This window comes from Brassica napus, chromosome A4 (genome assembly GCF_020379485.1).
Source record: "Brassica napus cultivar Da-Ae chromosome A4, Da-Ae, whole genome shotgun sequence".
Taxonomy (NCBI): Eukaryota; Viridiplantae; Streptophyta; class Magnoliopsida; order Brassicales; family Brassicaceae; genus Brassica; species Brassica napus.
The window spans coordinates 3,067,788-3,089,449 of record NC_063437.1 but is presented as its reverse complement, the minus strand read 5'-3'; the positions used below and the strand labels follow the sequence as shown (position 1 = coordinate 3,089,449).

The window sequence follows — 21,662 nt, the reverse complement described above, 5'->3', positions numbered from 1 at the left end:
TATAGATAGATAGATAGATAGATAATAAACAAATATCCGTATGCAGTATAACTATATAAAATTTAAAATGTATTGTATACAAATTGTAGAAATTATAAAGCTTTATTAAAAGAAATCGTATATTTAATAATTTCAGATTATAATTTATGTATCAAACTCAAAATATCACTATATATTAATAATGACGAATAAGAAGCTTAGACAATAAGATTATAGAGTTATTCAATATACTAGATCTTTTTTCCGCGCTACGGGCGGATAATATATTCAAATTTATTACATTTATCATTTTTATTTGTATGTGAATTTTTATATATGAAATTATATATAACTAATTTTAAATTTGATTTTTTTTTATATTTTAAGTTTGAAGTAAGTATTTCTATTATATGTAACACAATTAACTAATAAAATATAAAGAATCAAGTCTGAGATTTTAGAGTTACGTAAAAAATATAATTATGTATAGAACATAAATTATCTTAGTTTAAGAGATCGAAATCTCATATCGAATAAATTCACGAAAAGAAAAAGTATTCCAATAACCTACTTAAAATATAAAACCCCCTTATCAAAAAAAATGTACTTAATAATATTTTTTACGTGTAATAGTTGAAAACTGACAATTGAATATCGATCTAGAATATTATTTTAATATATCTAATGGTAAAATATTAACTGTAATAAACAAATTTTGAATTTTTAATATTACATGAATTAGAAATCTTTAAAACCGATTATTTTTGAAGTATCAAACAAAGGACCAGTTGATGAACACAAAGCAGATACAATGAGCATTCTCTTCTTCATTGAGTACTTTCCAAGCAACTGCTCTCTCGTATGAAACTGGTCTCCCCATGCTTGATAGACATATCCCACCTTGAAGACTCGCAAAGCCCTAAACCAAAAAAATCATGTTAAAGTCAGATATCAAACTACATACACGAATCAGACCAGAACGTTGTTAAAAAACCTGTTGCATGATCTGTGGGAACTCAGAGCAGAGAGTCTTCCTTCCATTGTCATCAAATATCTTCTCTAAAGAGATATCTTGAAGAGAAACCAATGTTGTCTCAAGCATGTCTAGCCCCGCCTGGTTTGCAAATATGAAGACTGGCATGGCCTAAACAAAAAAAGGTTAAAAGAGGATCAGTGAATAATAAAACATTCATTGAGTGTTTGATGTTTAAGTTAGTACCTTCATTGAGCAGCAGATGATAGCATCTGTATGATGCCAAAAGTTCTTGAGAACCGATTCATTGCCTTTATTAGAAACAAAGCGACCCAGCTCATCCCTATACACACAACAACAACAACAACAACAACAAAAAATTAAAAACATATCCAGAGAAGAGCAAACAGCTATATTATAAATAAATCAAAACAAAAAAATCCTCTAAGAAGCAAGTCTATTATGCATCACATGCAAAATGACTGCTTAATACAAATGAAATTAGAGCAAACACCACCAAAATCTCAATATTCATGGCAAGAACCCACGGTTTCCATTTTGTGAGTGCAGCATAGAGATTTAGTAGCCTAGCCCTAGTGTAGCATAGTAAATAAAAGAATTACGGACAGATTCATAAAAGAGCAAGCAACTGTCTTTATCAATTAAAACACAAATCAAATCAGAATCAGAATCATCAAATGCGAACATCACCCAAACTCTGTATACACATGGCATGAACCCACAATTTCCATTTTCTGACTGCAGCAAAGAGATTAAGTGGCCTAATCCTAGTGTAGCATAGCATTAAGGACAATCAAAAACAGGTCCAAATGGAAACCTTTGAAGGGTTTTACGGCAAGGGAAGAGGAAGAAGGAGCAGCACACGAGCTTAAACTAAGACATAGAACATCTATAGACCAATCTGGAGATAAACAAAGAGCAAAACCGTGACGAACCTGAACAACTGCCATGATGGTCTTAGTGACAACAGCAGCAGCTCTCTCAGTGTAATGCCCTCTCGCCACATTCCTATCAAACAACTCAACACCTTCACAAAGCTCCATACCCAAATGCACAGCATGCTCATCCTCATAAGTCTCCCTCAAGGTAACAACGTTGGGATGCTCAGGCATATGCCTCATGATCTCCAGTGTTATGGTCATCCTATAAGAAGGCAACCAAAACTTTCTAGAAAATAAATATTCCAACTTTTACATTTTACCCAGCAACCACAAGTTCATATTTTTTTATTTTTTTTTTCACAAGTTCAAATTTGTTTCAACTCAAACATGGAATCCAAATTTACGATGTCCTAGAGCAGCAACTAATCTTGGTAAAGAGAGAAAATAAAAGCAGTAGAAGTAGAAGAACCTGCTCAGAGAGTTCTCTGGTGGGACACAGAACAACAGTCTTGGGACGCCTAGGCTTAGTTATTTTACCAAGGGTTGCCTCATCTTCTCTCATCAGCTGCAAAAACTCAAACCAATACACCTTAAAACGCCATGTTTTCAAGAACATCAACCAACCTATCTTCATATCTAAAGATATCATGAAATGACACTAAAGAAACGCATCAAATCATCTACTGTTACATAAGAATACACCAGCACACTTCCTGCTGAAGGTCCTTGATAGTGTTCTTCAGGTCTGGCCATTTGATTAAAGACTGCAGAAGGTCCTTGATAGTCACGTCCACGGTAAACCACCATTACACTTCCTGCTCTCCATATCACCATTCCACCAGTTCGACGCTGCCCATCAAGAGTAAATCCAATCAGTTCCCAACAAAACAATTTTTTTTTGCATCAACTTGTTACTATTTAACAGCCATGCTCAGCTCCATCTCCTATACAAAACTGCATTACTGTTACTAAGAAAGAGAACTACTAAGTTTCAGAACTAAGTTGAGATTAGGTAATGAGATTAGGTAATTATTGTTCAAGATCATTCAAGACTAAGAGAGAACTAACTTGAATGATCATTACTAAGACCATTCTATTGCAGAACTAACTTGAGATTAAGTGGTTATTGTCCCTATATATTAGCTATCTAATTTCAAATTTCACACCTCAAATTCAACTAACGTCCTGCACGCAATAAAGAGATCTTTTTTCAACCAGTAATCAATTGAAACATACCTCAACAATCTCATGAGCCGGTCTTCATATCACGAGCAAGCACCTCATGGAACTTAAGCCTCACTAGCTCCTCTTTCCTCCAAGTATCATGAATCTTCTCCATCACCGCCTGCGTGAGGCCAGCTTTAGGTATATTAATCCTCACCCTCAGATACATCCCGTCTCTCCTCAGCCTCCGTAGCCCAAAATCCTCAATCGTAAGCTCCGACAACGACGAAGCTCTAGCTCTCCTCTTCTTCACCGCCGACAATCCTCCATCTCCTTCATTACTCTCTGCCGCCTGTTCTTCCTTGTTCTTCTCCTATGGCAACAACACATCATCGTCCTCCTCATCATCACTCTCTTCTCCCTCAGCGAGTATCACATCAGGCCTCACCCACTCTCTCTTCAGCAAATCGCCTAACCTCTCTTCTTCAGTCACCGGCTTCTTCACATCCTCCTCCTCGTTATCCTCCGCATCGTCCTCCTCGTCGTCGTCAGAAGCTGCTAATCCTAAGTTCCGTAGACGGAGAACGATCCTCTCAATCGAGCTCTGTCCTTTATCCTTCTCCAAATAGCGGCGTTTCGCCTTGGATTCCTTCTCCGATGACTGGAGATTAGTTCGCTCGTTCGCTAGAGGAGGCGCGTGAGAGTAAGAAAGAAGGCAACTGGCTGACGTGAGGAGGGAATAAGTTTTAGTGAAGATAAGAGGTGGAGTGCGAGATCTATATAGAATCTCAGATTGGGAAAGCTCAAAAGGTTCCATTAATGAGATTAAATAGTGTATAGAAATGGTGAGGGGATTGATTGCAGAGGAGGGGATTGATTGCTAGTAAGCCAGATCGGCGATCTCACGAAACGAAGATGACGGAGAAGACGAAAAGAAAAGGGGTCGAGGATCGCCTTTGGTCAAACCGTGTCTGACGTGTCGTAAAGAAGCCACCTGATTGGCTGATTTAATTGTCCTATGTGGACAGATGCTCATATAACCCTTTTAATATAGTATAGATAACACTAAATTTAAATCATATATTTGTACTTTTTATGATAATATCAAAGTTATATATTTATAAAATAAAAAATATATGTACATGCGTGCGGGTTAAACTCTAGGTCACATTAAATGTGGCTGCCTTTGTAAACGCCACCTTATTATTTTGCAAGAGGCTCATCTACTAATAAAACAATTTTTTCCTTATTTTGCAATTGCTTTTTTACCAATATGCATGTCCACCATCTTGACAGGATAACAAAAAAAAAAAAACAAACCAAGTAGATATTACATCATACTATTATTTGACAACACACTTAAGTGAAAACGTTATAATTTGATTGGCTCACTCTTTTACATTTATTATTTTTTCTACATTATTCACTGTGTTTTATATTTATACATTTATTATTTTTTTCTCTCTTTTATACTATGTTTTATATTTATACATTTATTATATTTTTCTACATTATTCACTGTTTGTATCAAATATCAATTGATCTATTTTCGGTATCGTATAAACTATATTCAATTACTAATAACTTACTATACAAAACGGATGCCAAGAAAGAAATCTGAAGTTTGTTTTTTGCATTCCAAACATGTATATACACTTAGAATTCAACCGGTAGTTGATGAAATTTGGCATTAGTTTTTTTTTCCTGTTATCTATCGACAGTAGTCTTTTTTTTTTGAACAACAAACATTTACAGACTCATGTTGACTATGTAAACCAAATCGGTAACTTTGTATCTATGTGAACGGCGAAAGATGGTTGTTTCCTAGCACTGCGTGCTAAGCTATCCACCCTTTTAGATTCTTCGTCTGAGATACATGAACGATTTCTGAGTTAAGGAAGCTTATTTTTAAAAGCTTAATGTCACCCAGGTAAATGTCAAATGCTGGTCATTTTTCCGGTTCTGAAACTATCTTTACTAATTGAGAACAATCCGTTGCCATGCATAGTAGTCTAAATTATTTATTAAAATAAATGAAAAAAAGAAACTAATTTTTTAATATTTTTTAATATTTTTGAAAGAAATGTTAATTTTCATATTATGAAAAAGGTAATACATAACTATGTATTAAAACTAATTAACTTGTGTTTCGTCCGGAGTCATCTAATAATCCGGTGACCTGAAAAGTTATCCAATTTAATGTCCAGGTCAATTCTAAAAAAAATTTGTATATTTATTATATAAAGAGTAATATCGTTGTTTTTGTAAAAAAAAAGAGGAGAAAATATTTATCATTGTTAATGCAGTGTGTCTATATTTTTGTTATCATGAGTCATCGTCTTCTTCGTAGAAAGAGATTCCAAATGTGACTTATCGGCAACTACCCTCCATATGGGTCTTTAATCTTATTGCCTACTCATTAAAACCTTGATTTTCTGTTAAAGAATGCCAATCATCCACCGTTACATCTACCAAGGAATTGAATAAAGTTTAAGCAAACACGACTTTAGAGATTCTAATCTCTTGGGTTATAAAATCCTTAATCAAACCATTTGAGCAGTTATAATCCGATACAAAGTTTTGATCAATCATCTTCATGCTTCTCCATGTAGCTTCTCTATCGTGGGTCTACCATCTTTCTTTGTATGGTCTATGGTCTATGGTCAGATGTAAACTGGTGCAGCGGATGAGAAAGAGGTTCACGTGGAAATTGGACCGGTTGATGAGAATGAGAAATCAATACTCCTATTGGAGCTGCGCTTTCTGCTGATGATGCTACGGTTCGTCATTTAGTTGGAGATGCATTGGCTCAAACCTTGTGTCTGTCATGGCTGCTGTGGTCAGCGATCTGGCAGTGAGCTTTCATTGTTCTCAGTGATTTCGTCTGCTAATCTGGGTTTATGGTTATATCTACATTAAGTTCATGTCGTCTTAAGTCCAGATGCAAAGGTAACAATATCAAATATCTTCACTTTTAGAGTTAGTTTCAGTACAAAGTTTAATATACTCTGTTAATTAATTTTATTTTGTTTTTCGTGTTTAATGTCCATGGAAAAAAACATAAAAAAAGTGATGTGAATTTTAGTTTAAGAGGTGAATGAAAGATTTTCTTTTGGTGAATATATGTTGGAATCTATCCTAAAGGTTACTCAAGATTTGAAATAAATGTGTATTAGTGATTAGTAGATGTGATTGTGATACTGCAACATTATAGATGTAAGGTTTTTTAATTTCTTGGAATTGTCTATTAGCAAGCTGGTCCGGTCCCTTCTTGACTTGTTTTTGTTTACATCGCAGGCGGTTTATGGAACTCTTTTCGAGGCAGATCATCGGTCTACTTATTGGAACTTTCCTCCAGCCAGATGGTAAGTTCCAAGGCAAAGAAAATTCCAAAGTGATCTCAAGATTATAAACGATTGCCTTGATGGAGTCATTCAAAACGCAAAAGAGATAAGACAGGTGTTTCACTACTTGATGCTATCTTCATTCTACTGTTTAGTTTCTGACTTTGTTATCTCTGTTTTTCCCAGGAAACAGATATAGAGAACTCCAGCAACGTGACTACTCTAATCTCAAGAAGGTTCTGCTATCTTTTATCTCTTGCATTCATTACTAAAGGTTATGAAAGTCTTTTGATTTTGTTTTCTTGGATTCATATGTGCAAGTATTTTACGGTTCTTGGTCGACATGCGCGGTGTTGATATTGATCAATTGATGACCGGTATGCAAGATTATATATCTTATTGTACATCAATCTTATTGCACAAGTATGCTCTTAAATGTCATTAGAGATGTCAAATGGGCAGGCTATAAATGGGTGGCCCGTGTCCAAATCGATATGGTCTAAAATGGACAGACCCAGATTAAACCATAATTAAAATTTGTCCAGATGGGTGAACCCAATTATATTCATGGACAACATTGGGCTTAACCACTTGGACAATGGGCGGCCCAATAAACTTAAATATCTAGGGTTTGAAAAATTGAGGAAAAACACAAATCACCTTTTTTTTTTTCTTCCCGTCTCACTCTTGCGATTTTTTTTCGTGTTTGATTCTTCCTCTTCGAATCCTCGTTTTTGATTTTTTCTCTTCGAGTCTTCGTCTTCGATTCTTTCTCTTCGTGTTCGATTCTTCTTCCTCGTCTTCGTTCTTCTTCGATTCTCTTTCGATTCTTCACCAACTTCTGATTTCATCATCTCTTAAGATTTGATTTTTCGTGATTTGTGTTATGGGTTTTCACTATTAGCTACTGATTCGTATCATCTAATAATATTGTATTATGGGTTATGTGTTAAATGGGTCAGTGATTTGTGTTCATAACGAAGCTGGTGGCGAGTCTGGCGATTGTTTCTGTTTCCGCAAGTCAGACGAAATTATGAATCTTTTAAACTTATCTTGTGTTTTTTATAACTTTGAAACATGAAGTTTAAAACATAAAGTTTAAGTATATGACATCTTTAAAATTGAAAATTTAATAATCTTTAAATTTTTAAAACTGAAATTATGTTGTTTACATTAAGTGGGCGTATGGGCCGCCAATGGATAACCTAACAAATCATGGTCTTATTTGGTTATGATCTCATTTGGACATGGTTCTATTTGGGTTTCGACCAAAAATGTCCAGCAAAAAAATGAAACCCATTCGGACACACCCAAACCCGCCCAACCCGCCCATTTGACATCTCTAAATGTCATATTCCCATTTTTTCCATGACTGCTTAAAATCTCATTGTACAGTTATTTAGTATTTTGCTTCTAAACTTGCAGAATCCTGAAAAAATTAGGAAAGCTTGGTGAAGGTGCACCTACTAATGAATCATTGAAAAAGCTAGAGTACGTTAACTTATAAATTATCTTCTTAGATCTTTCTTTTGGTCTAGTTGTTTCAATCATTGACTGCTTTGCTCAATGCTTCTGCAGGTACATATGACTCATTGGTGTAGAATCCCTTCGTCTGTATCCTCAGCCGCCTCTGCTCATCAGGCACACTCTTAAACCAGAAACCTTGAATGGTATGTATGAAGTTGCTTTCATTAAAATACAAGAAGCTTCTGTTATGAATTTATGATTATATGCAGTCTGCGTACAGAAATGACTAGAGAAAGACTTAGACCATGTCTTGCGTATGCAGGAGGATACAAAGGTGAAGAGGAAGGTCATAAAGTTCCAAAAAGGACCGATATCTTCATTTCCGTAGTATCTTTTTATATTAGTTTATGATTCTTCAATGGAACCTGCTTTTGTTTAATTTTATCAGTTATTAAACATTCAGGTGTAAAATCTCCATAGATCTCCATACTTTTGGGATAACCCACAAGAGTTTGAGCCTGATAGGTTCTTAAGAACAAAGGAGAGCAATGGTATTGAAGGCTGGGCTGGATTTGATCCATCTCGAAGCCCTGGTGCACTTTACCCCAACGAGGTGAACATCCAAAACTTGCAAATCCAGTCTTCCCCTTAAATTCATTATTTTTTAGTTAGCTCTCTCCTGCTTTGTAACAAGACTATTGTCTCCTTTGTGGGATGGTGTTATGGTGAGAACAGATCATAGCAGACTTTCAATCTTTACCATTTGGTGGAGGGCCAAGGAAATGCATTGGAGAGCAGTTTGCACTAATGGAGTCGACTGTTGCACTAGCTAATGTTTGGAACCGTTTGTCTCTAAGGATCTGAGCCTCTCACCGATTGTTAACCGTATTGTTTCACTACTCACGTGTAACTTGATTATGGAAACCTATTTAGTCAAATCCGCATTCTGGCCCAATAAAACGTATATGTGGGCTAAAACTCTTTTGTATGTATCTAGGGCTTTCATATTTTCTGTTTTCACCCGTAAACTTTAGCTAATAAAATAAAATCTGAAACTATGAGATTCACCTCTGAAATACTTACCCAGGAAAAGGTATTGACAACTTCTTGACTTTCTGTGGAATGCTATATACCATATTTGTTTTATCAATATTTAAGCTATCGGTTTTAATACTTCAAACGTATGTTTTTCTTGACAGAGTTGTGTGATCCACGGTTCTATCCCAATAAAAACTCTAAAAATAAATAATTTTGTAACTATATAATTTTATATATTTTTAGAGTTATTATTATCTTTGAAACAGTTTATTACAATTCTATATTTTTGAAATTAATTTTGGGTAAAATAAATAAAAATAACAATTAATTACTCGTATAAATTGTTTAATTTTTTAAATTCAAATGTTATATCTTTTTTCTCACCCTATTTGATTTATATACTAACAACTATCTAGTAAACACTAACCAACTCCATAAACCTTAACTTTTGAACATGAAATCACTAATAATGCTAATGGTCGATCAAACTGTTACGATGATAAGATATAAAAATATTAACGCATATGAATTCACCAGTCATTTTTATATAGGCAATTCTCTCAAATAGTTCTTTTTAAGTTTTTGTCACAAAAATCCTTGTTCCTAGTTTTGGGTGTTTGGTTGGTTCCAGTTCGGTTCTTTTGATTTTTGGTTTTTCGGTTCTATAGATGTAGAAACCGATTAGTTATTTATGAAATTTGATTCAATTCGGTTCAGTTATTTTGGTTTATTCGGTTAGGATAACTATTATGGGGACTAACGAATATCGGATAAACTTTTTGGTCTCAATTTGGCTCTGATTCGGTTCCGATTTTTAATTAATTTTGGATAATAAATTGGATCTTTTCATTTTTCAGATTATATATCGGGTAATAGGATAAATTTAAATGTTCTGAAGTAATTAGTTTCTTTCAGATATGTAAAATAATTTTAATATTTCAGATAAAAAGATATCCAAGTATTTTGGGTATATCTGTTTATAAGTAATTTTAAAACTAAATATAATTAATTTTTTTAAGTATGTAAACTGTTTTTAAAAATTTTGGATAACTGGTTTGCTTTTTTTTTTTTTTTAAATAGATGAACCACTCGGTAATTTGTGACCTTAAGTTCGTTCAGGTTTATTATTATTATTATTCGGTTCCCGGTTTATAGGCCCATGCCTACTTGTTCCCTTAGAGTAGTAGTCAGTCTTGTCTTAAAAATAATTCAAGGATTTTAGGTTGCCGAACACAGTTAGTTAACAAATCGATTGTGTTCAATTCGTCGCTGTTGTCAGTAAATGCAAGCCTAAAACGCACATGTAATGAGTTTAACTTGTTATCTTTTGTATATAAAAAAAATAAAAAGAGAGAGCGGAGAATAGTTTGGCTTGAATCGCAAGTTTCTCTCAAAGAAATGGCAAATCATCAGACCTTTATTTCATACTATATTGTTTTGATTCTCGTGCCATTTGTATGGTCGTCAAACACTTTGACAGCTAACCAAATTCTCTCGATCTCAAGCAATCTCACAATGATTTCTCCCGGTAACGTTTTCGAGCTCGGTTTCTTCAAACTCGCCGGGTCTAATACTAAAGAAGATGGCGAGCGTTGGTACCTAGGCTTGTGGTTCTACAAAGCTAGTTCGAAGATGAATCCTCTTTGGGTAGCTAATCGAGAGAGCCCCTTGTATGATTCCAAGGGAGCCTTAAAAATATACAAGTCCAACCTCGTCATTGTCAATCAATCTGGAAACATTATATGGTCCTCTTCGAATGCGGTAGTCCCTTCTCCTCCTAAAACATCTTCGGTGGTAGCAGAGCTTCTATCTAACGGAAACTTCGTGTTGAGATACTCAGACGACAACAGGGGGGATTCGTTTCTTTGGGAAAGTTTCGATTACCCGACCGACACACTACTCCCTGGGTCTGATTTGGCTAAAGGCGTCAACAGAAGCCTTACTTCGTGGATAAGCAACAACAACCCTTCTACCGGAATTTATTCGTATGCATTGCTGAGCAAAAATCAGGAGATGTTTTTGTTGGACGCGAAATCATCACCGGTTTACAGAAGAAGTTTCGGTTTAAAGACACCTTATGCACTTGGCAATGGATACTACTTGCTACTACTGCAAGTTACATATGACGGATTATTACAGCAGTTTTCGTGGTCTCCAACTACACGTGAAAAGACCTTGCTATGGCGTGGGCCCAGAGATAGATGCGATCTTTACGGCAAGATTTGTGGTTCTAACAGCGTCTGCAGCCTTGAGAAGGTGGACGTTCACGTGTTTGCCGGCTGTACGTGTTTCAAAGGCTTTAAGCCAAGAAACTGGCGGGGATGGTGGTTAAGAAACATGACAGAAGGATGCCAGAGAATAAGTCGGTTGAACTGTACTGGCAATGGGTTTCAAGTTCTGAAGAATGTCAAGTTGCCAGATACAAAGGACGCGGGTTTGGAGAGGAGCATTGGTCCAAAGGAATGTAGACAAAGGTGTATAGAAGATTGCAGCTGTACGGGGTTTGCTAATGTGGAGTTGGATTGCTTCCTTTACAGTTCTGATCTAGTTGATTTACGAACACTGCAAAGTGGTCAACAATTATACATCAAAGTGGCTACTAGTTATCTCGGTAAATTTTTTATCTCTTCATAGAGTAAACTCAAAATAAGAGTAGTTTTAATATTATACTAGTATTTTGAAAGCGCAAATTTATTATCGGAACAAACTAAATATATTTGATATAAATTTATACTTTCAATTTTGTATATATTTTTAAATGTTACAAAAGAAACATAATTTATGCAAATTATTATATGTTTAATGTTTGAATTGAAATAATTCTAATTATTAAAAAAATACGAATGGGCGAGTGGTTAATGAGTCAGGTGTATTTAGTTTCTATATCAGGTTCGAATCCAAACACTAACAGATTTTTTAGTCAATTTTTTTTCTTCTAATTATGAAATATGTAATCAGATTTTAGAATGATATGCAAATATAGGAGATGAAATTTTAAAACATGTAATCAAGTTCAGTAAAATTAGGATATAAATTTTTGTATTTATCAGCATTGTTGTTATTAATGTAATTAGTTAATAATGTCCGCATAGAAAAACTGACATGGAACCGACTCAAAAGTCGGGGTCTCGAACCAATTAGACTTAGATTATATATCTTTGAATAGAACTTAATTGCCATATCCGAAATTGATAATGAACCCGCTCCGCTCCGCACCAAAACCAAATAAGTATTCGGAAAATTTTGCTTTTTTCATTAAAACTATATTCACCAGGATCCATGAAAACATGATCCAGTTTTTATAATACAAGAACTAGATTTTGACCCGCGCTTGGAAAGCGCGGATTTTTTGGATTATATTATAATACAAAGTTTTATTATATCGAAAATATAATTTCTAACAGTTATATAATCTATGAATTAGTTTATTTGATATTTTATATGTACACTTTTACGTAAATTTGTTTTAGGCATGAGAATTATATCCGGATCAAAAAAACAAACCGAACCGACCCAGAAATATAGTTTTAGTTCAGGTCAAGAGAAGTTAAGAATTGGGGTTTTTTTTTGGACCCGCATGTCTTTGTTTGTGTCCGGGTACTACCCTTGACCCAATCATAAATATGTTGTGTTTATTAGGTATATTTGGATATTTCGAATATGTTTCCAGCATTATGGATATTTTTTTTAGGTTTTTGGTTTATGATTATAGTTTTGATTTCAGGTAAATTTTCAAATTAAAATTTTTTTTTGGGTATTTTCAGTTTAGTGACAGATTTTTAATAAGATTTTGAATTTTTAGGTATTTGAATTTTTTTGGGTATTTGTTTGGAGTTTCAAGTACTTTTCGTGTTTCAGATATTTTTCAGATTTTTTTGATATTTCGAATTTTCTTAGGATCCTAAATACCCGAACATATGTGGACCTATTACGTCTATCTCGGGTCCAACAACCTTTTGATATAGATTTTTAATGTTATTGTACAAAAACATGGTTGATGAAATATTTTTAGAAAACTCATTTTTAAATATGAAAATATCTATCAAACTATAGAGGGTTAAAAGTTTAGTATATAATATGAAATTTTAGTAGGAAAGTTTATATATGATATGATTATGTTATTATAAAGGAAAGAGGAAGTTAGAATGTACACATATATATCATGTAACTTCTCTTGCTTTAAATCATATATTATATGATAAAAGTGATAATATAAAACATTAGTTTCAATGTTTTTATGATTAAAAGTCAAAATAGTAAATATAGTAATAGTAATGATTAAGATTTAAGAGTGATATTTGAATAAATAAAGGAATTGAATAAATTATTGTTAGAGAAATATATGATAACATATTGTTAGTCTAAATTTAAGGTAATACCAAAAAATAATGAGTTAAATAAAAGAGTCCAAACAACTTTTATAGGTAGATTTTTTAAGACTCCTTCCATTTTAATAGTATTGATGCGACTTTTTTTCAAAACCTAAGAAAATGATAACAAAAAAACTAACCATACCCGAGTGAATACCTATGTCAAATCTTAACTAAATCACTGCATAATAATTTTTAACAATTATGACTATTCATTTGTCAACAAATCGATTAAAATATTTTTAAAGTTATACTTTAAGTAAACTTTATTTTACATTAAGTCAAAAACTTTATAATCTAATGCGAAATTATTTTAGTTTTGGAAACCTTTTTCTTATACATTAAATAATTTGTAGTTCTAAAAATTATAAGTTTTCATGGTTTGTACTTTATTTTTATACAAACTAGAATTTGACCCGCGCGGATGCGCGAGATTATTTATATTTATAATTTATGTTTTTAAATTAAAAATTATGATTTAATAAAATTTTATAAGTTTGGGTTCGTTTCCAGATTTTTTTTTGTTTGGTTCCGGTTCGGATGTGGTATTTGGTTCAAGAAATATAGTAATCGTTCAGTTATTTTTGAATTTGAATATGGTTTGAATTTAGTTATTTTGGTTTTTGGTTTGGATCAAATAACAATGTTAGACATTTTATTTTTAGTTTAGTTATTTAAAAACTTAATTAAGTGAATAAATAGTGAACAACTTTCTTAAACTGTTTCGGGAAAGTTGGAATGTAATTAATATATTCTACATATAAAAATAGCAAAAACAGGAAATTGAATAAAATAAAAATATTCCTGAAAACGTTGAACTAAAAATCTGTTTAACAATACAAATCTTATTTATAATATGTTCAGTGTAGAAAATATTGTGGGTTGGGTATTTAAAGATGCTGTTGCCTGTTGGTATATGCCGTCTCTTCTACAAATCCCAAATAAATATTCCAAGGTCAGTAGTTCATTTAGTTTCGCAACAGCCATAGTCTAAAGCTATCTCTACAGCAAGATGACAAATTAAACATAAACTAAAAACTAATTGGCTATTTTTGAATTATTGGTACCGAGTTCTCACTGGATATATAGTAAGCACTAACCAATAACACATGGTTGTTGTTACCAGCTATAAATTATCATAAACTTTAAATTCATCTGAAGCCCATGTCTTTTATTTGATGTTGTGTTTAAACTTGAAAAAGAAAACTCAATCCTTGACAAAGAATAACGTAGAAGAGACACATAAGCTATTAAAGTACTAATCTAGAACGTTGGATGATGAGGAGCTAGAACCAGAAGTTGAAGGTCTCTCCGACTCATCCTACACCCACCACCAGCACGCACCACGTTTTCACGTGCCTAAAGCTTTTAAATTTCACGAAAATAAACCCATCAAGCCACCCAAAAGAACATATACAAACTTGACCAAGCACTAAAAATTTATAATGAACCATCAATGAAAACGTTACCAATTGATATTCCCACATCCAGATTAAAAACCCTACTTCCTGTTTAGATTGAAAATCTTAAGACTAAATCCATCTCGACTCGAGAATTGCTTTTGATTTTCACTGTTGATGACTTTTTCGTTCAAAGCTTTTAACGATGACATATGAACTTGTGTAGACTTTTAAGTTTAGTAATATGTTTAATCAAATAATTAGGTGAATGTGTATTAAACCTCCTCCTAACGGTGATAGATGAAAGTGAATTTAATAAAGTCTATATTTTTATATTTAGTCACAACATATTTAATAGGCCCAAAATTAAAAACATGTCATGGTAGAATTCAAATAAGACTCCATTTTAATAAAGTAGATAATTTTACTTTTATTGAACTGAATTTATATTATCTGAATCCAATTTAAGTGGATTAGTTAAATGGGCTTCTGGTTGTTAAAAAGGGCTTCTGAAAAGTCATTCATCATTCTTAAACCCAGGTTAGATGATTAAAATATCTGAATCCAATTCATCATTTATCGCGTTTAAGACTAACATCCTGCTGTTCATCTATACTGAGAGTATAAACCTTAAATTTTGCAGTTAATCTGCATCGATAATTATACAAATCAATTTCAAAATGAAATACAACAAATTCTATTTTGGAACAAAATATCAGAGAAATATCAATTAAAAATGAGATTTGAAATGTAAGAAATGCAGGTGTTACAAAAAAAAAAAGAAATGTAGGAAATGCAGAAAATTATAATCATAAAACTTTCTTCATCGTGTTTATAAAATTCCAGTTTGGTTTGATCATCATCATGTACATTGTTCTGGAACTAAAAATTGTTGTGGTCATAATTTTTGTTTGTTAGTGATAAATTAATTGATGAAAATAAAAAATGCTTAGAAAGAGAATGTGATAAATGTTTTTGGTCGAGAAAATATGGTGTGGTAAGAGTTTTAAAATAAATAGATACATTTATATAAAAAAATCAGTTTTTTAAAAGTAGGTCTAGTGGCAATAGATTTAATATTCTAGGGTACACTAAGGGCAGATAATAAGAATGATCCTGAATTAATAATACTGATTCTGTTTTTTTTTAGGCAAAACTAGAAGGTTTAGTGGAACAATCAAAAGGGTTATAATTGGTGGCGGAGGAGCCATCTGCAGTGTTCTGGCTTTCACCATCTTATGGTGGTGCTGGAAGATAATGCAGAAGCCATCAGGAGCAACTGGTAACAATTTCTTTCTTTATTTCATTATCTGATCTGATTCAATTTCTTGATGTTCTACCCAGTTTTTGTTTTGTTTTGTCTTACTGAGAAACACAGATTTGCTAATCGACGGAGATAGAACTGACTCGTACGAGGTTGTGGCAGCTCGAGTTCAACGGATAGAGTTTCTAACTATAGCTGAAGCAACAAACGACTTTTGTGATTCAAACATACTTGGCAAAGGTGGATTTGGTACAGTTTACAAGGTACAACTATATTATAACAAATAATAAAATTTGTTAACGTGTTGGTTCTTATTAGCTATAAAAACAATTTATCTACCTAAAATATGTTGGGGTTTATAAGCCCATGTGAAATATCAAAAAATACACAATAGTAATTTCCGTTTATTGTGTGTTCTCCAGTAGTGCGGTGGTAGTTATATCGTTGTTTCCTTCAGTTACCTTAGTTTATGGTTTCAATCTTGGTACACCAAACTTTGGCTCCGAATTTATGGTTCAGAAAAAGAAATTACACAATAGTTTCGGTCATGTGTCTTTTTATCATGCATAATCTAATACAATATGTTGTACTTTTTGGAGTGTGCAGGGAAAATTAGTTGAGGGGACAGATATCGCTGTGAAGAGACTGACCAGAATGTCAGATTCGGGAACCTCTCAGTTCTTGAACGAGGTGAATTTAATTTCAGAACTTCAGCACTTCAATGTTATTAGTCTACTTGGGTATTGTTTCCACAGTGACGAGCACATATTGGTGTTCGAGTACCACGCAAATCGAAGCCTTGATTTGTATATCTTTGGTTGGTATATTTTTCTTTCAATTTTTGTTTTGGTAAAACTTCTTCTGTCTAGAGGTCAGACCGAAGCTAATTCAGTCGAATATGTGTTCAATTTGTAGGAAGTACCGAAAGCTCTAAGCTAAGTTGGAAAATAAGACATAAAATAATTAAAGGAATCGCAAGAGGAATGACGTATCTCCACCACGATTCATGTGTAACGATCATCCACCGAGATTTGAAAGTAAGCAACATCTTGCTTGATAAAGATATGAATCCCAAAATATCGGATTTTGGGATTTCTCGACTAGTTAGTAGAGACCATATCCAAACCAACACGAATAAGGTAGCTGGAACCCGGTAAGTTTTTCAACATAATTGTACATTCATTTCTCAACAAGTGGATAAAAACTCTTTCAATAACTGATCATCTTATTTTTCGGTTTACTCAGGGGATACATAGCTCCCGAGTGCTGGTCTGACAAGATATTCACAAAAAAAACTGATGTCTTTAGTTTTGGAGTTGTGATTCTTGAAATAATAAGCGGCAAGGCGAACTATAAGTTCACCAACTCTAAGGGAGAGACTAGTCTCCTCACATGCGTAAGTAATTCTATCATTGGTTTCATTTATGTTTCTTTCCCAAGTAACATTACTAAAAACCATTTTATAAGCAGATGTGGAGGAACTGGGAAGAAGAAAGCTTGCTTGAGGTAGTTGATCCATCCATTATGGATTCATCATCTTCACCGTTAACAATGATTCAGATCGTTCGATATACCCAAATTGGTCTGTTATGCATTCAAAATATTCCACAAGACAGACCTACAATGTCCTCCCTTGTGGTAATGTTTGAAAGTTCAACCGAACTTCCTCGTCCTAAACCTCCCGTTTATTTTAACAGTGACACTACATACAGTACTTTTGAGATCGGTTCTACATCTATGTCGACAACAATGTCCTCCCTTGTGCGTACAGAATATTCCACGAGACATACCTACAATGTCCTCCCTTGTGGTAATGTAAGAAAGTTCAACAGAGCTTCCTCGGCCTAAACCTCCCGTTTATTTTAACTATGACACTACGAACAGTACTTTTGAGATCGGTTCTACGTCTACGTCGACCATACGGCCAACCAGCAAATATCAGTCAACTATAGAACCTAGCTAAAGTTGAAATGTTTTACTTTTCCTTATATCAATAAACATCATGTATGTATTTTGTTGGATACGGATCTGACTTGTCTATTTGAGTGAAGTTCTGTACGGTCAGAGCCGGCCTTGAAGGTAAGCCAAGGAAGCATACGCTTCCGGCCACCTAATAATTAATAAATATTCAGCCACATTTTCCAGGATTGTCCACTAGGTTAGTTGGTCAAAGTTGCTGCCACACACGGGAGAGGTTATGTCTTCGATTCTTCCTCAACACTTAATTATTTTTATTTCCTTATTTCTTTTAAATGAGCCAATTTACAGGCCCAAAAAATTAATTTGCTTCCGGCCTATATAATCCTAGGACCGGCACTGTGTACGGTAATATTATTGGTAAGTTTTACAATGGAAGTTTCCACTTCCTCGTCTAATAATGAGCTAACTAGGTGATAACCCGCGCCCTGCGCGGAGTTAAGAGACTTATAGTTTATCACTTTAAATATATAGGTATTAGAAAAATAAAAATCATAGAAAGAAATATTATATTTTATATAGTAAAAGATTTCACGAAATTGTGTATGTCTATATAAATTAAGCTTCAGTTTGTTTTTTAAACTTGTATATTTGTTTTGTTACTTTGAAGTATATGTCCTAGAAGTGAATTTCTAGGAGTAAAAAAAGCTTATATAAAATAAATTATGAAGTAAAGTTAAACAAAACATTGGCGATAGTGGCAATATAATTATTGTTTTCATAAATAAATTATAAATATAAAATAAAACATAGGATAAGTAATAGAGTAATAATATATGAAAGAAACAAAATATAAGAAAATAATATGGTGAGGATGTATTGAGAAGGTCTGCCATGAATGCCATAAGTATGTTCGTAATTCAAATTCACGTCGGATTCGATGGACTATTAGTCTATAATAAAAACAATTACATATATTGGTCAACGCAAATAAATTAAAACTCAATCAATGTCGATGAATAAATGAATGTATGATTCGGGTTTGACTGTAATTTTCCATTAAAAATCGTATAATATTAATGAGTACGTTTAAAATAGGAATTAGTGTTATATTTAGCTCAAAACATTTCTAATTCGACAGTAATTTTCTATTACCAAAATCAATTACATTAATGAGTACGTTTAAAACAGGAATATGTGTCATCATTCCTAATTTTGAATATTATGAAGATCATTCCTTGTGTTTCAAAAAAAAATGAAGATCACTCATTTGCACACAAATAATGCTAATTGACAATGTATAATCTATTTTTGAAATGTTCAGAGAGCGGGAATAAATGCTATAATTGCAGAGCGCTTGGAAGGCATTCTTGATAGGGTTCAAGAGGAAATGACATTATTATGAAGTGCATTGTATTTTATACCATTTTAGGAAAAATGTATCTAGCGTAATTTAAACACCCAATGTACAGTGGACAGCTTAAAATTACCTGCATAAAACAAATCTTGGACCATGAGAACTATATGAACTATATGAACTTTAAAATTTGCTCTGATTCATACATATTATATACGGGGTTCTCCTCTTTATAACTTTTGAAGATGTATTCTTCAGTATTTCATATTTAACGGTGTAAATATTATATATTAAGTTTAAATAAAATCTTCTGAGCAAAATATATTAATTTGAATAAAATTCTCTTAACATATATGGTTTTTTCAATATTAAATTAAAAAATAGATTTTGTGATTCAAATATCATAGAAAACACATTTTCGCGTCTAAAGATGTGGTTTAAGTAAAATCTTCTTAACATATATGGTTTTTTCAATATTAAAGTAAAAAACCATATGTGTGATTCTGATATCATAGAAAACATATTTTCGCTTCTAAACATTATATAATAAGTTTAAAAAAATCTTCTTAACAGATATAGTTTTTTAATATTAAAGTAAAAGTAGAATTTATGATTCAAATTTCATAGAAAACACATTTTTCATTTCTAAAGAAAACCATTTTTGTTCCATTGGCTAACTTTTGTAAATTGTTCTTCAGTAGAAATGATTTTTTTTTTATTATTAAAATTGTCGAATAAATTTTGTGCTTATAAAATATCATTTTAAAAAATATAAATAAAATCACGTCGATTAAACAAAATCGTGGTTTGTAATGCAACTAAACCATGATGCATTGGTTTTGTTTGGACCAATAAAACAAATTGAGTGTAAACAAAGTTAGAGATCACATTGCATACACACTAACAAACATGTTATGTAAATGTGAATATAACATTATGTTAAGTTACAATTAATGAATAATGGCAAAAAATGTAATAAGTCTAGTAAAGAGAGGATAATTAATTAGAGAGGGTGAGAGTGAATATGGTGTTGCCACCTAGAAAATGACATTCTTGTTATTAACACATGAGCTTAAGGTTAGTCTCTAATAATGCTCCTCCTTTAATAATAAAGGGATATTCTAAGAACCGATCGTTAGGTATCATAAATGTACTTTGAGCTGTCCTATATAATAGGCTGCATACCTACCTTTGAAGAGATCAAGCAAAACATATTTTTTAAACTAACTTGGTGATGTATTTAATGTGACGAGGTACTGAGACAGTTACTTCATTTAGTTAGTGGATTATGAATATTATTTTTAGATAATCTACAAAAGCAAACGTTAAAGAATAATAGTAAATGATATAGTTATTATTTTCTTTTATTATTTATATAATACTAGTAAAAAAAGATTTTCACTCTAGATCACTTTTATACGTACTACTTATATCTTAGAACATTTTCCACAATTAACACAAGTTTACTTTCCTCTTAACTATAGTGAGTTAGTGACCAACTCAACCTACAATATTAAAATCTAACAAATATGTAATCAAATTACAAAATCTCTCATTAATCACAATTTTTTCTCGCCAAAATCACAAAAAATGCAAAATTAGGTTTTCTCGTTAAATCTGCTAAATCGGATTTTCCCACTAAAACAACCAAATTGGTTTTTCCATCAAAACCGCAATTCAAGTTTTTACGTCAAATCACAAAACATCATTTTCTGTTAACACTGAAAAATTAAGTTTTCTAATCAAAACTGCAAAATTACGTTTTCTCATCAAAAACACAAAATTAAGTTTTCTCGTCAAAACTGCAAAATTAATGGATTATGAATATTACGTTTCACCAAAATTACGTTTTCATTGATCCAGTTTCACGAGTTGGAATACACAAACAATTCGGGCTCTGGTGGACCCCCAGGATGCTAAAATAATTGAAAGTATACTTCTGAGTAGAAACCAAATGGTGGATAGGGATGGATGGCATTTCACAACTAATGGGAAATACTCGGTTAAATCAGGATACCAGCTAGAATGGGTCTATCCGGATAAGGAAAAACCACCAGAAGTCTATGGTCCTACGGTGGATATTTTAAAAACGTTTTGTTGGAAGGTGAGATGCCCTCCGAAAATAAATCATTTTCTATGGCAAATGGTATCAGCGTGTATGGCTGTGAAAAAGAATTTGCAAGCTAGAGGAATACAAGGAGATATATGTTGTGCTTGATGTGGAGCTGATGATGAATCAATAAATCATGTATTTTTTGAATGTCCTCCTGCGCGTCAAGTTTGGGCGTTGTCAAAGATACTGTCAAACCTAGATCTTTTCCCTACTAGTTCTCTCTTCACAAATTTGGATCATCTTTTCTGGAGGGTTATCCCGGAGATGGAAGATCATCATTTTGCATGGATATTATGGTACATTTGGAAATGTAGGAATAATAAAGTTTTTAGTAATTTGGATATGGACCCACGAGATACACTTAATCTTATGGA

The 21,662-nt window shown here is 32.8% G+C and overlaps 4 protein-coding genes across 5 annotated transcripts; 3 read left to right on the top strand and 1 right to left on the bottom strand.

Annotated features, from left to right (window-relative positions):
* Window positions 1-633: 633 nt before the first annotated feature.
* LOC125608090 (homeobox-leucine zipper protein ATHB-15-like) lies at window positions 634-4,358 on the bottom strand. The gene is made up of 6 exons (XM_048777965.1): window positions 3,091-4,358; window positions 2,324-2,703; window positions 1,909-2,116; window positions 1,199-1,295; window positions 974-1,123; window positions 634-898 (listed from the first exon to the last, which is right to left on the bottom strand). The coding sequence occupies exons 3-6, from the start codon at window positions 2,043-2,045 to the stop codon at window positions 752-754; spliced, it is 531 nt and encodes a 176-aa protein (XP_048633922.1). The 5' UTR covers window positions 2,046-2,116; window positions 2,324-2,703; window positions 3,091-4,358; the 3' UTR covers window positions 634-751.
* Window positions 4,359-4,679: 321 nt separating this feature from the next.
* LOC106400734 (S-locus-specific glycoprotein S13-like) lies at window positions 4,680-11,796 on the top strand. 2 transcript variants are annotated; one of them, XM_048777964.1, is made up of 8 exons: window positions 4,680-5,967; window positions 6,316-6,477; window positions 6,549-6,739; window positions 7,788-7,853; window positions 7,941-8,032; window positions 8,152-8,163; window positions 8,293-8,442; window positions 8,565-11,796. In XM_048777964.1, the coding sequence occupies exon 8, from the start codon at window positions 10,266-10,268 to the stop codon at window positions 11,499-11,501; it is 1,236 nt and encodes a 411-aa protein (XP_048633921.1). In that variant the 5' UTR covers window positions 4,680-5,967; window positions 6,316-6,477; window positions 6,549-6,739; window positions 7,788-7,853; window positions 7,941-8,032; window positions 8,152-8,163; window positions 8,293-8,442; window positions 8,565-10,265; the 3' UTR covers window positions 11,502-11,796. The 2 variants fall into 2 exon arrangements, with proteins under 2 accessions (XP_048633921.1, XP_048633920.1); XM_048777963.1 differs by having other exon boundaries at window positions 8,152-8,442.
* LOC125608426 (cytochrome P450 97B3, chloroplastic-like) lies at window positions 6,323-8,693 on the top strand. Its single transcript, XM_048778905.1, has 6 exons — window positions 6,323-6,383; window positions 6,549-6,598; window positions 7,941-8,003; window positions 8,152-8,213; window positions 8,310-8,442; window positions 8,565-8,693. The coding sequence occupies exons 1-6, from the start codon at window positions 6,323-6,325 to the stop codon at window positions 8,691-8,693; spliced, it is 498 nt and encodes a 165-aa protein (XP_048634862.1).
* Window positions 11,797-15,634: 3,838 nt separating the features above from the next.
* LOC106449207 (G-type lectin S-receptor-like serine/threonine-protein kinase SRK) lies at window positions 15,635-17,922 on the top strand. Its single transcript, XM_048777959.1, has 6 exons — window positions 15,635-15,919; window positions 16,016-16,164; window positions 16,508-16,718; window positions 16,817-17,054; window positions 17,147-17,297; window positions 17,372-17,922. Exons 1-6 carry the CDS (start codon window positions 15,895-15,897, stop codon window positions 17,747-17,749), a joined length of 1,152 nt encoding a protein of 383 aa, XP_048633916.1. The 5' UTR covers window positions 15,635-15,894; the 3' UTR covers window positions 17,750-17,922.
* Window positions 17,923-21,662: the final 3,740 nt, after the last annotated feature.

Excerpts from the sequence above, each read along its gene's own strand:
- LOC125608090 (XM_048777965.1), bottom strand. The coding sequence starts at position 2,045 with ATGAGGATGAGCATGCTGTGCATTTGGGTATGGAGCTTTGTGAAGGTG. Across the intron at positions 1,296-1,908 it reads CCATCATGGCAGTTGTTCAG|GGATGAGCTGGGTCGCTTTG; the intron begins GTTCGTCACGGT and ends TTGTGTGTATAG. Across the intron at positions 899-973 it reads TCCCACAGATCATGCAACAG|GGCTTTGCGAGTCTTCAAGG; the intron begins GTTTTTTAACAA and ends TTTTTGGTTTAG.
- LOC125608426 (XM_048778905.1), top strand. The coding sequence starts at position 6,323 with ATGGAACTCTTTTCGAGGCAGATCATCGGTCTACTTATTGGAACTTTC. Across the intron at positions 6,384-6,548 it reads AACTTTCCTCCAGCCAGATG|GAAACAGATATAGAGAACTC; the intron begins GTAAGTTCCAAG and ends TGTTTTTCCCAG. Across the intron at positions 8,214-8,309 it reads GGACCGATATCTTCATTTCC|ATCTCCATACTTTTGGGATA; the intron begins GTAGTATCTTTT and ends AAATCTCCATAG.
- LOC106400734 (XM_048777964.1), top strand. The coding sequence starts at position 10,266 with ATGGCAAATCATCAGACCTTTATTTCATACTATATTGTTTTGATTCTC.
- LOC106449207 (XM_048777959.1), top strand. The coding sequence starts at position 15,895 with ATGCAGAAGCCATCAGGAGCAACTG. Across the intron at positions 17,055-17,146 it reads AATAAGGTAGCTGGAACCCG|GGGATACATAGCTCCCGAGT; the intron begins GTAAGTTTTTCA and ends CGGTTTACTCAG. Across the intron at positions 17,298-17,371 it reads AGACTAGTCTCCTCACATGC|ATGTGGAGGAACTGGGAAGA; the intron begins GTAAGTAATTCT and ends TTTTATAAGCAG.